General features: G+C 37.1%; 1 protein-coding gene across 14 annotated transcripts in view; it reads left to right on the top strand.

Annotated features, from left to right (window-relative positions):
• DLG2 (discs large MAGUK scaffold protein 2) overlaps positions 1 to 16431 on the top strand; it is a 983427-nt gene that overhangs the window by 650172 nt on the left and 316824 nt on the right. For all 14 annotated transcript variants that reach the window (XM_058044765.1, XM_058044759.1, XM_058044856.1 and 11 more), the window contains one exon: positions 11063 to 11187. In XM_058044765.1, the coding sequence (XP_057900748.1) occupies positions 11063 to 11187 (125 nt within the window). The remainder of the gene's footprint in view (positions 1 to 11062; positions 11188 to 16431) is intronic.

Here is a 16431-nt window from a genome sequence, read left to right as displayed (position 1 = left end):
ATCAAGAATGTACAGCTATGAATCTTGGAAAATGAATTTCTGTGGAGACATATATATATACACACAAAACATTTCAGTATCATGTTATTGTTAAGATAAAATTAAGAAGGGAAGTTTTTAATGTCTGAACTATTCCTAGGCTGGCAGCAGATTTTGAAACATTTTGTATTTTTGACACCTGTGTTTTGTAGAAGCAGAGAATAAGTTTGGAAGCATTCTGTGGAGGTCATCTTGTCCAATCTCTTTCTCAGAAACAGACAGCTTTGAAGCTGCTTTAGATTGCTCAGGGTCACAGTCATATTTACTAAGAATAAGGAAGAAAGTGGTCACTGAAATGAAATGTTACAACAAAATAGGTCACCATAAAAATATTAAAATTATATTTAGATGTGAGTCTGTGGAAATAAATGAATTGCATTTTATTTATCCTTCTTTGTATTTCTTCTCAATAAAATCTATAATTGAGCATCATGGGAAATGCCTGAAAGAGAATTCTTGAGTGTGATTCAACATATGAATGTGTTCAAAAGCTTGCTTTAATTTATATGAAAAGAGAAGGCAATGCTAAGCTCTGCATGCTTAGTCACTGGAGTAGTGCAGTGTTGGAAAAGTAAGTGGTGCAACAGCAAGAATACTCAGTTATTTGCCTCTAGGATTTGTGCTTGAACTTCTAAGCCCTAGGGGCCTTTTAGTTCATTAATAGTTTACCTTTTTATTCCAGATTACATGCCCTGAAGATCATGATTTTGAATAAGGCAGCAAATGAGGAGTTTTACTCATGCGTTTGCTTTGATGAGAGATTAAATAAGAGTTGGAAAGAAAATATTATCAAAATCTTAAAATGGATGTAAATATTTCAGAGTTTTAACCTTAATGATTAGGCATATATCTATTGCAGTGAAGAAGTGCAACCCAAGAAATTGCTGAAATATGTTTAAATGCTAAACAAAAACCACCAATCAAACTGCAAGAACAACTAAATACACTCATTTCACATCTGTGAATATGACAGTCAAACGGAAAAGAGCAATAGTTTAGACAGTAACTAAGAACTTGGGTTTATTCCAGCACTTGTGATACTTCAGGGGTCTCAAATTCCCTTAAGTGCTTTGCACAGCAATGCTGTAGTGATCCAGCAATCTGTCAAAATAAACCCATTTAGGCATACAGCAGTTTTTCAACACAAAGACTTAGAGCTACAAACTGGTTTAACCAAGGAGTTTCCACATAATCTCAAGACATCCATTGGGGTTTTCATAGTGCTGAATTGTTGCGGAAGGGGATGAGAGGTGTCATCATTAGAGAGGAACTGAAGTCAGCAGTAGGAGTTTTCTTCTTTCCTTTTAATTGCTACCACTGTGTGCTGAAACCCTTTTGGTTTCCATGGCTTCAATAAAATCAGGTTTCTGTTCCCTAAGTCCTTGTACAAGATGTGACTGTCTACTTCTGTCATAGAGTTCCATTTAAACATTAATTTCCCCAGTCCTAATTTCCTCAGTTTTTGCAGATAATTGCATTGTGAAAGTTTCAGTGATGATCCTGTCAAAGTTTTTTAAGTAGCTTGCTACTTGAAAAAGCTTTGCTGTTCTTTCAAGTCTTTTTAGTGTTTTACTCTATCTCCTGTTCTTTCCCACCCTCCTTATGTCAAGTTGCTATTATCACTTAGTGAGCGCTTTCCTTGCCTTGGTCTGACTATTTCACTTTCTGTTGTGTAGCCCTGGGAGCTCAGAAAGCTCTCGGGTCTGGCTGACAAGAATTCTACAGCTAGCCTGTCACTCTAGCCTGGAGTGGCATCACATGACAAAGAAAGATAGATATATTTCTATCCTTTTTTTTTGCCCCCGAGTGAAGTGAAACTTTTCACTCCCCAGGACCAGCATTTCCCTGCTCCGCTTTTGTGATGAAAAATTTTATATTTCGTTTTCTCTCATGCTACTTTTCACATACTCATCAGATTTCTTTTTGTGACATTTCTTTGCTATCACTGAGGCCAACTTAAAGAGGACATATGTTGCCCCACTTCTCTGTCTGTGATAGAACAGGCAAGGTCATATGGTTCCATAATGCTAGAAAAGACAATTCTAACAGATATCACTGAAGTAGGACAAGAAACACATTGAAGAAAAAAACTAGGCATACATGTCTGTCACAGCTCAGAGGCTGTTAATATGAGCTTAATAGAGATAAAATAGTGAAAACCCAGCCTGGAGAGAATTCACATCTGTTCTTTTGCTTTAATCTGTGTAGAGGCAGAGGACACACTATCACTTTTTCATGAGTTGCTTCACTTTGGAAGTGATTTCTTTCCTTGTCTGGATATGCTCTTTTACAGTGTTATAGATTTCATGTGTATTATGAAAAGTAAAATCCCTTGGATCATTTTTTTAAATATGTATTTTTGAATACCGTACTTGGTCTGTACAGCATTGAGAGAACAATATAACTCTACAGCTATCAAGTGAGAGTAAGAATACGAAGCAGTTGTAGTCAAGTGTATTGTGGTTTTGTAATGAATGTGCTGAACCTGATAAGGGGCTTGAAAACAAATGGCATCGTGAGAGATGAAAATCTGTACCATATGGAACATGATATAACTGTGGAGTCTCAAAACACCGACTCTAGGGAGTGTGCCAGTGTACGTGGGAGAAGTGAGACTTTCATGAATTATGTTACTCTTGAGTAGATTTGAAAGTAAAAAAGAGTTCAACAATACTCTGGTAAATATGCAAATGTTCTTGTTCTCTGAATGAGACCTAAATGCAGCTTTGATGTTTAGGCTTTTGAAACTGGGGCTTTGGACAAAACACTGGAGAGGAGAAGTACAATACAGTACAGCATGTGCAAATACCTGAAAACATTGGTGGAATGATTGAAGTCAAAAGACAGAACTAGATGTGTCAGGATTAGTGTTACAGAGTGGGAGACAGCAAAAATGTCAGGCACTGTGTGGCAGAAAATGGTTTGGTTATTTAGCGTGTATCACTCTTTCTTCAGAACATAAAAACCAATGCTAGTATAATTGCCAGATTGTGAAAGAATTGCAGAGCAGAATCCTGTCTTAAAGATCATAGTGCCTTGAGTAGGTGGGTTTAACAAACATATTCTATCAAAGTCCTGAATTGGATGAAATTACATTGCATATTATAAATTCACCTGTTTGCTTCAGTGGGATGAAGCATTAATGTTGTCTAGGTTTGAAAAGACAGGTGTCTGCTAAGGACGGCAGGAGCCTCCCCTGAACTGGAAACTGTAAACCTCCTCCTTGCAAATTGTTTTAAATTTGAAATTAAGGGGGGCTCTCAGGCAAAGATATGGGAGCAGGAATAACATTTTTTTTTATTAGGAAAGAAAATAAAAAATAAAATAAACAATGCAGTAATACAAAACAACACTGACAGAGTCAGAATATGACCTGACACCCTGTGGGTCAGGGTGTTGGTAGCAGTCTAATTGAAATGGTGGTTGCAGTATTCTTGGAGTGGTAGGTGTGGTTCTGTTGAAGCAGTGATCTTGTAGAAGGGTGTAGTTTTCTTCTGAAGATCTAGTGGAAAAGGTAGCTATTCTTTTGGGAATCTAGTGGAAAGGCTTTTTTGGTGTCTGAAAATTTCTGATTATAACTATTTAGGAATGCTTGCCTTTTCTTTCTGGGCAGAGCATCTCACAATGGGATGCTGTAATTTTTATCAGCTATGTGGTGACACTCCATAGCCCGTTAATAGCAGATGTCTTCCTGAAGGGAAAATTGGTTTGTGGAAGACATAAAGAAAACTGCCCAATAAACAGAAGACAACTGCTGCAGCTCTTACAGATGGTAAATAGAATACACACATTGCCTTGCAATCCAGGACAAATGTGTTAAACTGTTTGCAATGTAGCAGTGTGCTGTTGAACTGGGCATTTTTGTGTGACAGGTAACACCCCCACTCTATATGTGAAGTTAATCTAAGCATGGCTTAGTGAAAAGTAGAAAAAAAAAAAAACTGTATAGGTTCATTATCAGGTGAATAAAGGAGAGCTGTATTTTTTAGGTAAGAAGTACTTTGTGGAGAAAAATCTTACTGAATAAAGTCTGCAGAAGTACTCAGATCTTTACAGCAGTCTCACATGATCATCCTTTTTTGGCTAGGGATCCCTAGACGTATTTCCTCCTTATAAGCATCTTAAGTGCTGAACTAGATAACCTTATCTGCTTTAATACAGACAAAAAGAGAAAGTCTTTCACAGACTGTTCCAGAGCAGCAGCAAATCCTGGTCCGTATCTAATCCCCCATGCCAATTATGGATGGAGTTGTCAATCTTTTGTCTCATTTGTAGACTATGTTACTTGATTCACTCTGCTTGCCCACAGCATTTTGTATTTTTTCTCCTATCTCTTTCCAAAAGAGCTAATTCCACACAGTTTTCTAAGTTTCTCAGTCTCATTCTCAGCTTTCACTTTCTCATGCTGCCAAGTACTTCTTAGAGAAACCTGGTCTTGTAGAACAAGAGTGAGTGTGATTTTTTGGAAGAAGTTTCAGGGATTTGTTGGGGTTTTTTTTTGTTTTGGTTGTTATTTTGTCTCATGGGAGAAGATGTTGTCTTTTTCTTCTGAAACAGAAGTACCCTGAAACAGGAACCGAAAGCCAAAGATGGTAACAACCTTAGCAAAGATTCAGATATTGGAATTTTATAAAACAGCTTTTGTTATTAAAAAATACTCTGTGAGAGCTTTATTTTGGACATAATAAAATTTTGCTGAGTATTTCTGGCTAACTCTTTTGAATATCTGCAGAAAACAAGTATTGGTTCCATATTTTACTTTTAAAAAGAAAGCTATGACTTCACTTAAGCAGAAATGTTTAAGTTAAAAATGAGTACAAAAGGATTTTAAAAACTTCCTAAAATGTATAAAAGCAAGTTTCAAATGAAAGTGTCTCACAGTATGTTTCATATTGCAAAGGGGAGGTTTTCCACTACCTGAAACAAACTCAGTAGGTTATGAATTAACATTTCTTGCAGCAACATTTACTTAAAGGAATGTGCTACATTAGAAGACTTGAAAAGCAAAACCAAATAAATATATTTTTTTTAATAAAGGAGCATAATTTCTAAACCAACGCTATATCAGAAAAGTATGCCTTACAGAATGAGAAAGCACCCTCACTGTAGTAGCCAAAGGTGAAAAATTTAGCATTTTCATGCATGTATATGAAATTAAGAAATTCCAACGAATGCCAAGTTTACACTGCCTTCACAGGATGTAGCTTATCTTTGTATTTAAGTATTTTGAAATTTTGCATGAACAAGATAAAACCAACATTGCGTAGGCTCAGGAAAGGTTAGGATTTTCTGGACCTACAGATCGTGAGTGCTCTTGAAAAGCTGAAGGGTAATTCTCATTATAAAATGCAACACACAACATTTTAAGGAGACCCAGTAACAAAGTTGATAGGGTCTTTAACAATTGTAACAATGGAAGACAATTTAAAAAAATGTCTTTAGGAATCTAGGAATGAGTGAGCTATCATTCTATGAGCATTCTCTTGACTAAACTTGCTCTGACCAAACCTGCAAGTTTAGGCAGCAATACTTTTAAGTCATTTGTAAAAGAAAAGTATTCCAGAAATTTGGCTGTGAACACCAGAGTGGAGGTAGGAAGTGTATAGGAAAAAAATAATCCCTTAAACCAGTGGGGGGAAAAAACCAAAATTAAACACCAAAATCAAAATATTATTTAAGTAATAGAGGCTTTGTGATTATGTGTTGTCACCTGAAACAGCTTTCAACCTCTAGAAAACATTTTGGGAAATACAGTTACTCCCTCTGTCTTAGACTTTTCACTGACTGACTGATGGACTCCGAAACTCTGATGGCTTCCTAATACACTGTGGTGTCAGGGTGAGGTTGCAGCAAAAGTTAAGTGAATTCTGTGATGTTCAACTTTTTTTTTTCTCTTACTTGAATGCTAGAGATTTTCAAAATCATGTCAGTTCAGAAGATTCTGAGAAATTATTTTAGGTGCACTGAAGTAATTAACTCACTCAAGAAGCATCTATGTGAGTTCTGCTGTCACCGTATTGATTAGCATTTAAAAGAAATTAAAATGGAGAACAGTTTCCATGTAACTGTGGTAAGCCTGCTTAATATGGTAAAATACAAATCACTTATGTTGTAAAATACAATCCCTTTTTCAGAGAAGTACTCAGTCTGCTCTTGATATGCATTTCTGATATTCTTTCTCCTTCTGGTCTTACATTCTTCCATGATTTTGTGAAAGACTGAGTGACTTTACATCATTCTTAGTCAAACTTTCTTGAGCAGAAAAAAAAGACAAATGAGACACAATAAGGACAAAATAATTTGTAGATTTGTAGTGAAGGCTATCATCGATGCCGAACTGCAATATCATGGTGAAAATAACTTCAGTTGCTCTTGATATCAGCTAAACTCTGTTCCTACAGAAGAATGTGGAGCACTTCTGTCAACTACTGACAAAATAAAAAGGCTACAGCCTTATGAAGTTGCAGTATGATATATGGCTGCTCATAGTGGTGTGTAATGGGAGAACACAAGATGGAAGGCTAAGCAAGAAGAAGGATAGGTCTCAAGGCCTTCTAGCTACCCATAACCAGTCCCTGCCAGGGGTTCTTATTTATTTTTGTGATCCTTATTTGTAAGTATAACAGTCTTGAGGGAAGAGATTCAAACTGGCCACAACTTACACGTTTTATTTGCTTTCCCTGGCATGTGAATAATCTGTCATCTTATTCTGTCCCCAAGTGTTGTGTTTCAGTGCTGGGAGAAGGTGTAACACCGTCATCTGCAGTCAGACTGTGTGGCTGTCAGAGGTTGTCTGCCACCCCAGGGCCAGAAGAAATACAGCCAGGCCTCCTCTCTGCCCAGGCTGAGCTATAAAGAATTCAGATGGTCCCTGTGGCATGCAAAGCCCTGTTTGAGAAAGTCATAAAGGAGGCAGGCAGGTGCAATAAACCTCAAGACGAAGTGCTGACCTTCCCTTCACAGGAGAGCAGGAAGGCGGCCTCAGGGGCTGGGCTGCGAGAAATGGTTTTGATGTGGTAGTTTGACCTAATTTTCTGTGTTTGAAAAGTAAAGCTGAGCCAAGAGACAAATTTGAGCTTGGTGGTAAATCCCTGAGAAGCATGAGATAGCCAGCATGAATAGGAGGAAATTGAGGCAATATTTTGTTTAAACCAAACTGGGCATGTTATGCTATGCTAAGCCTTTTTTCAGTCTGAGTGCATGACTGGAGCCTTGCAACAAAAGGTGGGGAAGGTAGTAAGAAACTAAACTAACAATTAAAAAGTACATTCATCCATCTGTTGCTGTGCAATTTTATGCCAATCTTCCTCGTATAGTCAATAACTAGTTATATGGGGTTTTTATAGTAGTAGAAATTGAGAGCTTGGACAAAGAGATGGAAAGGTTTAGGTCCAGAGATAATTTAGCTAATAATAATTGAACACAAAATAATTTGGATATGAACCCTTATATAGAATCACAGAAATATGTGTGTGTGTGTGTATATATATATTTGCACATGCTAATAATGATGTTTGAGCAATACCATTAAAAGTTTATAGGTCTGAGGCTTGTTCTTCACAATTGTTAGTGTTGGGAAGTTGAAACATCAACAAGTTGTTGAAGTGTTGGGATTTTTGCATAGATTTCTTCTGCTGAAGGATCCTGAAATAAAACAGGCAAACATATTAAGGCCTAAATATGAATCTCAATTAAGAAGTATCAGTGGAGTATTCCAAAAGAGAAAGACTTTTCTCTATCAGCTGTTACTACTTCTCATTAAGTATTTATCTGCATTGTCACCAGGCCTCTGAGCTCATTTTTAACTTGCTTTGTAAGCATCCAAGGGATGTAAGGTTTGGAGTAGAAAGAGTACAGTGAATTAACATGATATTTATGGGGAACCACTCCCAAACATGAATCAGCATGAGAGAAAGCATGAGTGTTCTGCCTTGGAAAATGCCGTGGCTAAGTGATGGTTCAGTGATTGTTTTGGACTGCAGGATGGCATTTTCATTGGTTCACATCAAATGGGAGGGACACAGATACGCCAAGAAAAGCTGTGAAGATAATTACCACACTTTTTTTTTTTTTTCCTGGAATGGGGACAAAGGAGGTGCAAAAACTAAAGGGTGGGGAACGAAGCCTTGTGGAAATGTTCAGGAAGCATTGCAGCAGTAAACAGTACTTACTGTAATTTGGAATTGCGCCTTGACTAGGACAATGAGATTTTAGTCCAGCAACAGTATGCTGGAGAACGTGCATGAAGGCAGAGCATGGAGAGAAGCATGAGACACAAGGAGAGATCTGCATGTCAGTATTGCTGCTCAGAACTGAAATACAGTTGCTTTTAACCAGAATGTTCCTGCTGCATTATTTTTCAAACCAAGCTCTCAAAAAGCCATGAGTGATTGTAGCTTTGCTTTTAGCCTTGTTGGCTTTGATCTGAGGTACAAAGAAGATTTTTCCATGTAGGCAAGGCAGACCCTTCATAAACTACAGAGGAGGAAAAGAAGTGTAATTGCTCTTAACTTTTGCAGCGAGTTTCTGGTGCAGTAAAGCCTTGCAGGGATGTACCTATTTGTCAGGGCAGCTCGTGCCTGACAGCTTGTAGATCCTGTTGATCAAGTCAAGGACTGCAGCCAGAATAATTGCTTGAAATGTTCTGGATACAGAAGTGCCAGCGAGGAGTGCTACCCTGTGCTTTTAAAAGGTTGCTCCTAAGGGGCAGATTCAGAAGAGTCTTGCAGTATAACAGATGCACATTTATGGATAAATGTCAAGAATAGCAATAATTCTCCTGAGAAGTGTGCAGCAGTGTTGCCACATCACTGCTTACAGGCAGCATTGCTGTAGCATTTTTTAGCTCTAAAATGTTAATGGAAAAAGATACAGTAGAAGGAAAAGAGTGCAGAAATTATTTACTCCTAAAATACCAAGTGCATTTTATGTGTTGAACTGTAACAACTAAGCACACCCCACATAACAGGCAAGCTTTGATAGTTTTTTTAAAGCTCTTCAGATACATTTTTTAAAATTGTGGTGTTGCTGTTTGTCTTGTGCTAATATTTATGCCCAGATTTGTCATTGTTACCCTCCTCTTTGCCTTTTCCTATCACAATCAGGTTTTGGAGATTTGAAAATCTACCTCTTTTCAGAAACACAGATTACTGCATATTTTTATAATCTCCCTAAAGTTAATAATAAATACAACAATTTTGTTTAAAGAGATTTTTGGGGTTTTTTAAATTGCAAATCAGGTATTGCTCAGAATTTCTAGAAATTTGCCCTTTGTTTTACTAATGTTTAGGGATTTTGTTCCAGGTTTCCTGAAGTATGTATAAGTAGTCTTTTCTTCTTTCGTGCTTGACAGTTAGCTTAATTATTAATGTGTCATATAGAAAGGATTTCAGGAAAACACTCCTAAAGTATTTAGAGAGTAAATGTTACTGTAAAATGTGCTGTATAATTAGGTATGTGTTAAAAAATTGGGAGAACAGCCTGAATCTGAGATGATCCTAATGATGAAAGGGAGATTAAATCAAAGATTTATAATGCTGGCCTGGAGGTGTTTGCTAACTACAGAAAATATATACAGAGTGTTTCAGTACTGAAACGATTTCCACATTATAGCTGGCTGAGAAGCATTGCAATATGTGCAGTCCTAAACCCATTTCCTTGGATTATAAATTAGTTCACAATTATATGCTGACAGCAGAGCTGCACATTGTGTGTTCATCTCTTGGGTAATGAGAACTGCATCTCTTGTGAATGCAGAATACTGATAACAGCATTCAGAATCTGACATGCTGCAAGCAGGCAACATGAAGGCTTTCACACACAAAATGCATCACACTGAGGGCATTGAAGTACAGTTGAAAAATGCCGAAGCGACATTTGATTTAAATTATTTAGAAAAAAAATGTATGGAGCTGCCATTTTTATTAATAACTTCCCTCACTAGAACAGAACTGGATACGTGATCACAAGCATCAGTAAAAGAAACCAACTCCCAATAGTCTGAGAAGGTAATGAAAGAAAAGTATTTTAGTGCCCTAAATAGACTTCATTTGCAGTACATATTCTGCAATATGTGTGTAGTTATATCACTGTGATAAGTCTAATTACCTAACTGAAAATACTTTTGGCTGAGAGGCCCTTAAAGAAAGAAGCACGTATTGCATTGAATTTTACGACATTCCCTATGCATTACGGGTTCTTAAACCCATATCTACCTTTCTATAAATAAGAAAGAATCCCTTGGGGAAAAAAAATTAATTCAAAGAGGAAAAAACACCAAAACATGTACTTAAGGTTGACTTATATAGAAAAAGCATTATTAATACATACTTCCAAAAAAGAATTAGAATTGTGGTTTTGAAATGTGTGTGAAAAACAGTGACTTAATTTGAAAGAGCATGTATGTGTGTACATATCTATTTATCTTTCATTATATTCTCACAAATAGTATAAACAACAAGCGAGATTATTGAGTAGAGCCTTATAATATCTTTCAAAAATTTTGTCCTAGCAGATCGGTAGGATGAAAGAAGTACTCTTGTTTTGTGGAATTTTTTTGTTTGTTTTTGAAGCATGTCAGTCTTCAACAGAAACTAGTATAATAAAATACTTCAGGGTTAGATGTTTTTCACTGTTTCTGTTTATAAATGACAGTTATTTTGAAAGTCTTTTTTCAAAGCTCTGAAATGTTTTTAGCCTCTAGCTCTCATAGACGTGGATGAATTAATATTGGAGTTCAGATGCTAATTTATGTGACTGCTTTTGAAAACAAATTTAGGTCAAATCCTGTTTCTGTAGGAGCATCCATTAACTCTGTCATTAGCTCCAGGAAACCTTTCTGTTCACAGCCTCTGTTCTTTAACTGACAATTAATTTTTTCAGGCTGAGTCACCTGGATTCAAGTATGGAGTTGCCAAATAGTGTGCTTTCTTTAAGAAGCAAGGTTCCTTTTCCATGCAATGCAAATGAATTCTGCAGAAATCTAGCATCTGAGTGATGGATTTATTTTTTATTATTTTTCCAGGGAAATTCTGGCCTGGGGTTCAGTATTGCTGGAGGAACAGATAACCCACACATTGGGGATGATCCTGGGATATTCATTACTAAGATTATACCAGGAGGAGCTGCAGCAGAGGATGGAAGACTCAGGTAAAAACAAACTTATTACATGTGTTTGGAAACAAAATGTGTAATTATTATAATGGCTCTCTGGGAGCCACATGCCAACTGGATCTTTCATGGGGTCAGGGGAAGCAAATGACATGACTGGAGTCTCCTTTCTGCTAAGACAGCTGACTGAAGGAGCTTAGAGCAACTGAATAAGGGTAGGTAAATCCTGTTTTAGAGAGAGCGCTTGATGGTGCCACCTCCTTCTTAGTAGCAGGTATTTACTTTAGTGCAAAAGGTGAGATGGGGGCAGCAGGAGGAAACCTAAATATCAGCATGCAAGTCTTCTCTGCCTGGCCTTTGTGTGGTCATGGCGCAAGAGCTACACATTGGTCTTATACATTAAGCTATCAAGACTTCCCAAACTACAAAGCCATTTCTAAATAATCACAGCTATTTGTAGGTGCTTCCTGTTATTTGGCTGCAGTAGTGAGATGTGTTTACTGCTGTTTCCAAACATTATTTTGTTCCATGAGGATGTGATGGCTCTGCTGTATGTTCTGAGTCATCTCCGGAGTGGTCTGTTGCTTTAGAGCCTGAAACAAACATACAGATCCCTTGATGGCGTTCTCAAATACATGGAGCATCTCCCTTAAATAAGGGGAACCATAGAAGTGCTTGTAATGGTCTTTCCTTATGGACCAAATGCAGAAAGGCTTCCATCTATCAAAGAAGCTGCCATCTTGCTGTTGGTTGTGCAGCCTGCTAATGCTCCCAAAAAGCCAATTTAACTGGAAAAACTTGGGATAAAATTTTGATGCTTTCATGGTTTCAGCATTGAAATCAGCTCTGAGAGCCTTTGCCAAAAACAGATGCTCTAAAATTCATAAAATGTACCAGATGGTAACAACATTTTTCCTGAAGCCTTTTCCTTTAATTCAAAGCTAAAAGTAAGGGGAATTGGCCAGTTTAATGAGCAAATTTGAGATATTTCTTATGCTACAGTAATAATTTGATTTTGGAAATGATTTATTTTTTTTTTTCACTATGATAGTGATGAGGAGTCATGGTGGTTGGCAGTGCCTGAAGAATTTAGTTTTAACTGAGATTACAGGTAAAAGGAATGGGACTAATATCATGTAACTTTATGACTAAAATGCAGCTATCTACTCCTAAGCTAGTCTCAAGAAAAACCTAAGCATTTCTAGGTTGTGATTAATTTCATCCTAAAGCCAATGCCTAAAATAGAACAGAAGAATAAAAGAGCCTCTATTTTCATTAGTGACTCAAATGAAAAGGAGTTTCTTTGCCTAGTCCAGCTGTATTGATCTGTATTGTAATGTCTGTGTTGGGCCAGATGAGCTTCATGGAAAACGCAGCATGGAAAACAGCAGTGTTTGGAAATCATATAAAATAGATGTGATGAACAACATAAAAGGGGTCTTAAACCTGAAACTGTCTTTCTACTAAAAAAAGAATTCCTTGCAAAAAACAATGGTATCTTTTTAGAGAATTTTTAATTACATATGAAAACCTTTTTAGTTCAAGCTATTAAGAAGACAGAAGCAATTGCAGTATTCTGCTATCTTTGTAAAAAATCAAATATTTCATAACTCATCCCTGTATTAAACAACTGCTGTAGATTCTACTCATGATTATTTCTGTGTTGTAAACATCTTGGAAAGACCTTCTAAACCCACAAAAAGTAGCATACTAAGGAAATTCATTAATTGTTTTTAAGATTAGATATGGCAAACTTTGTGTTTTGTAATCTAAGTTTAGCAGTACAAGTATAATTATCTTATTACTAAGACTTATATAATGTTTTAAACATATATTTGGTATGGGCATTCTTCCTACTCTCAGATTTTAGGAATATTCTCCTTTCCTTGTTTTATCTGGCAAATGGGTTTCACTTTGCTGCAAAGTCACAATTCTGTCACTTTTTAGGAACACCTGAAAATGTAGTTATCAGTGGTCATTATTGATATGTCCCTGAAGGGCCATATCCTGGGAGAGTCTTCACTGACTTACACAATAATTAATTTTTCATAACAGAGAGTTTATCAGCTGGGGCCACTCTGTAGGAACAAAAGCTTAACAACATGCAAAAACAACTACTAAGGGTAGTGATAACATAGGTTTCTTAGCAAAATCCCAAATTTTAATTATCTGAGAATGGGAGATTGGTGTTTATTGGCTGAAAAAATATATACCTTTTTTGTCTACTTTTCTTTCACGCTCAAGATAATCTACATTATATAGCAGTGTGGGCTGTCTGAACTGGCTTCTATATCTGCTGTCTGGTTTTAATCATAAAAGGCTGTAAAATCACTTCCACTGCATTTTACATGATGTCCCTTTGATCTACCTTAGCTGAGTGAAGTTCTTCAAACAGTAAGACTATGAAAGCAACCTGTAAGAAATTGACTTCATGCTCCAGAACCTTGGGAATATTTTACATGAATGCATGGGTTGACAGTGGAGGAGTAGGTCAACTGAAGTTTCACCTAAGTCCAACAACAGCAAATGCAGCCTAGTGCACCTGGGAAGGCATAACTCTTCAGTGGTAGATGTACAAGTACATAAATATCAGATATAAACACCTGATGGGAGGGAGTGAAGATAAAGAAGCCAGACTTTTATCAGTGTCCAGTAACAGGGCAAGAAGCAACAGACAACAAGCACATGAAATTTCATCTTATCATCAGGAAAATCTTTTTTTATGGTAAGAGTTGCTGGACACAGGTAACTCAGAGAAGTTGTGCGGTATCCATCCTTGGAGATATTTTATGGTTAAACGTGTTCCTGGACAACTTGAAGCAAGTAAACTTGCTTCAGTGAAGAGGGTTTGACAATGGGCTCTCAAGAGATGCTTTCCTACTTAAATGACACTGTGGTTCTTAAATTTGGCCTCTGCCAGCAGTGTGCTCTGGCAGGACCTTAGACCAGCATCAAGGTGAGCAGAGATGCACAAAGAAAGGACAGGAAGCAACAGTCACATGTGGCAATAAGGAAAATTCCACTTGTGTCTGAGGACAAAAAAAAGAGATCTCTTTAAGGTAACTTGTGATTCCATGAGATTATGGAATCTTTCTTCTCCAAGAGGTTCAAAATTCATCTGGATAAATTCCTAAGCTATATGATTGACCTTTCAAATTGGTCCTGCTTTGGGCAGGAGATGGGACTAAATGACCTCCAAAGGTCCCTTCCAACCTGAATTGTTCTCCAAATCTACAGATTACTCTTGTGAATAAAACCTGAGTGTGAGACTGCAACAAAGGTGATTAAATTCCTGGAGCTTTCCTTTAGTGGAGGAAAACCTTTTATTCCTTTTATTGACGGTAGGTGCAATGTATAGTACAGGTTTGTATCCCTTCATGACCCATATCTCTGCTTTAAAAATAGCAATAATTATCAGTCACTTTAGACTTCACTCATCTTCATAAAAATTCCTTTTTGAGAGACTTCTTGAAGTTTCAAAAACCAGAGTTGCACAGAACCACAGGACATCTCAAGTTGGAAGGGATAATAAGGATAATTGAGTCCAACTCCCTGCTTACTTCAGGACTACTACTAAAACTAAACCATGTAACTGAGAGCATTGTCCAGATGCTCCTTGAGCTCTGTCAGGTGTGGTGCTGCAACCATTTCGCTAGGAAGCCTCTTCCAGGGATGGACCATGCTTTGAGTGGAGAATCTTTTCCTCATATCTAGTCTGTATTTCCCCAGAGCAGCTTTGTTCCTTTTCCTCATGTCCTGTTGCTGGTCACCAGACAGGGGTGACCAGCACCCCCACCAGTGCTCTCCCCAAGGAGGTACTAATGGATATGTTTATGTACTACTCTCCCTGAAATTCCCTGTTCTACTGGCTGTAGAACAGTGTAAGAACCATCACACTGCACAACTCAGATTTTAGAAGACATTTAGATCAGTACACTATTGCTTCATCTTGCAGAATAAAGCTGCGGATATAGTGTAAGTTAAATATGTAGTAAATAATATAAAATATATCACTTGATGGAATTTTAAGAACAATTTTAGATTCAATTGTTTATCTAAATGGGACTATAACAACCTTGGAACTAAATGGAGATTATTTTTTTCTCTGAATGCTTCATGCCATATTTCTCTGAAGATTGGAGTTTCAAGTCAGGGGTAGACAGAGAATATAAACCCTCTGAAAGTAGCAGTCATTCCCACTGAGTTGAAAAATAATTTCTCTCTACAGTTTGATCTTTTAAGACTTTTGATGCATAAAAACTTCCTCTTCTCTCTCATTAATGTTGGTTGTCAATGGGCAAACATCTACTTTTTAATATAGAAGCTCTGAATTTGGACTTTTCTTCTCTGGAAGAAAGAGAATTCCAGTACTTACGGCTCAGTGCCTTGTTTTATTTGTATTTGTGTCAGAGAAAAAAAAAACAGTGTTTCTTTCATTTGCCTACATAAAGCAAAGAACTTCAATGTATCATATTCAGTAGTTACTTCTTTTGGATTATCCATTATAAGTGAACCTCTGGCTTCTAAAAGGCAACACATATAAAACCATTAATCTTTCTGTGGAAACAAGAGGGATCAGCTTTTGGAACTAGAAGCACAGTTTAGTGGCAGAACTTTATTGGGGGGAGGAAAATGACTTAAAGAATGACGCAAAGCTTTCAATTATGATCAAGTTTAAAAGAGCACAGACTCACAAAATATTAATACATTTTTAGCAATCACAAATCAAAACTATTTTGAGTCAAGAATCAGTCTTGCTGATTATAGTTTCTTGCAGTCTAAATTTGATTTTATGGTAGAGCTAACTTTCTCAAAAAGCTTTCTTGCTCTACAGGAATGAGAGGGTCAGATGGGTTTCTTATATATTGCTATCAAAAATGCACTTTTCCTTCTTGAAAAGACAAGTTTGAAAATGAGAGTTTTTAAAGGTCTTAGGATCTAAAAAAGTAAATAAAACCATCTTGTATGGAACAAGAATTCAAATCTGACATTTTATACCAATGACTTGGTCACAGGAATCTTGCTGAGTCTATGATACTCAAGTCAGTTATTGCATATGTGACAGAATATTAATGAGGGGGACTGTGAGGTAGATTTGGACAGTCTTGAGCTTCACTTTCAAGGGTTAATGTTGAACCAGAAGTTATTTTGATATTTAAGCCTGAGATGTACTCAAGAGGAAAGAGGGTTGATACGGGAGCTGAGTCCAAGGGAAGAAATTGTCTGTGCCTGGGAGGATGCACAGTGCCCTGGTTAGCTGCCCAGACCTGTGGCTGTTTCCTT

The sequence above is a fragment of the Melospiza georgiana genome, chromosome 2 (genome assembly GCF_028018845.1).
Source record: "Melospiza georgiana isolate bMelGeo1 chromosome 2, bMelGeo1.pri, whole genome shotgun sequence".
Taxonomy (NCBI): Eukaryota; Metazoa; Chordata; class Aves; order Passeriformes; family Passerellidae; genus Melospiza; species Melospiza georgiana.
Note: the sequence above shows the minus strand (reverse complement) of the source record. Positions and strands in the feature narration are given on the sequence as shown.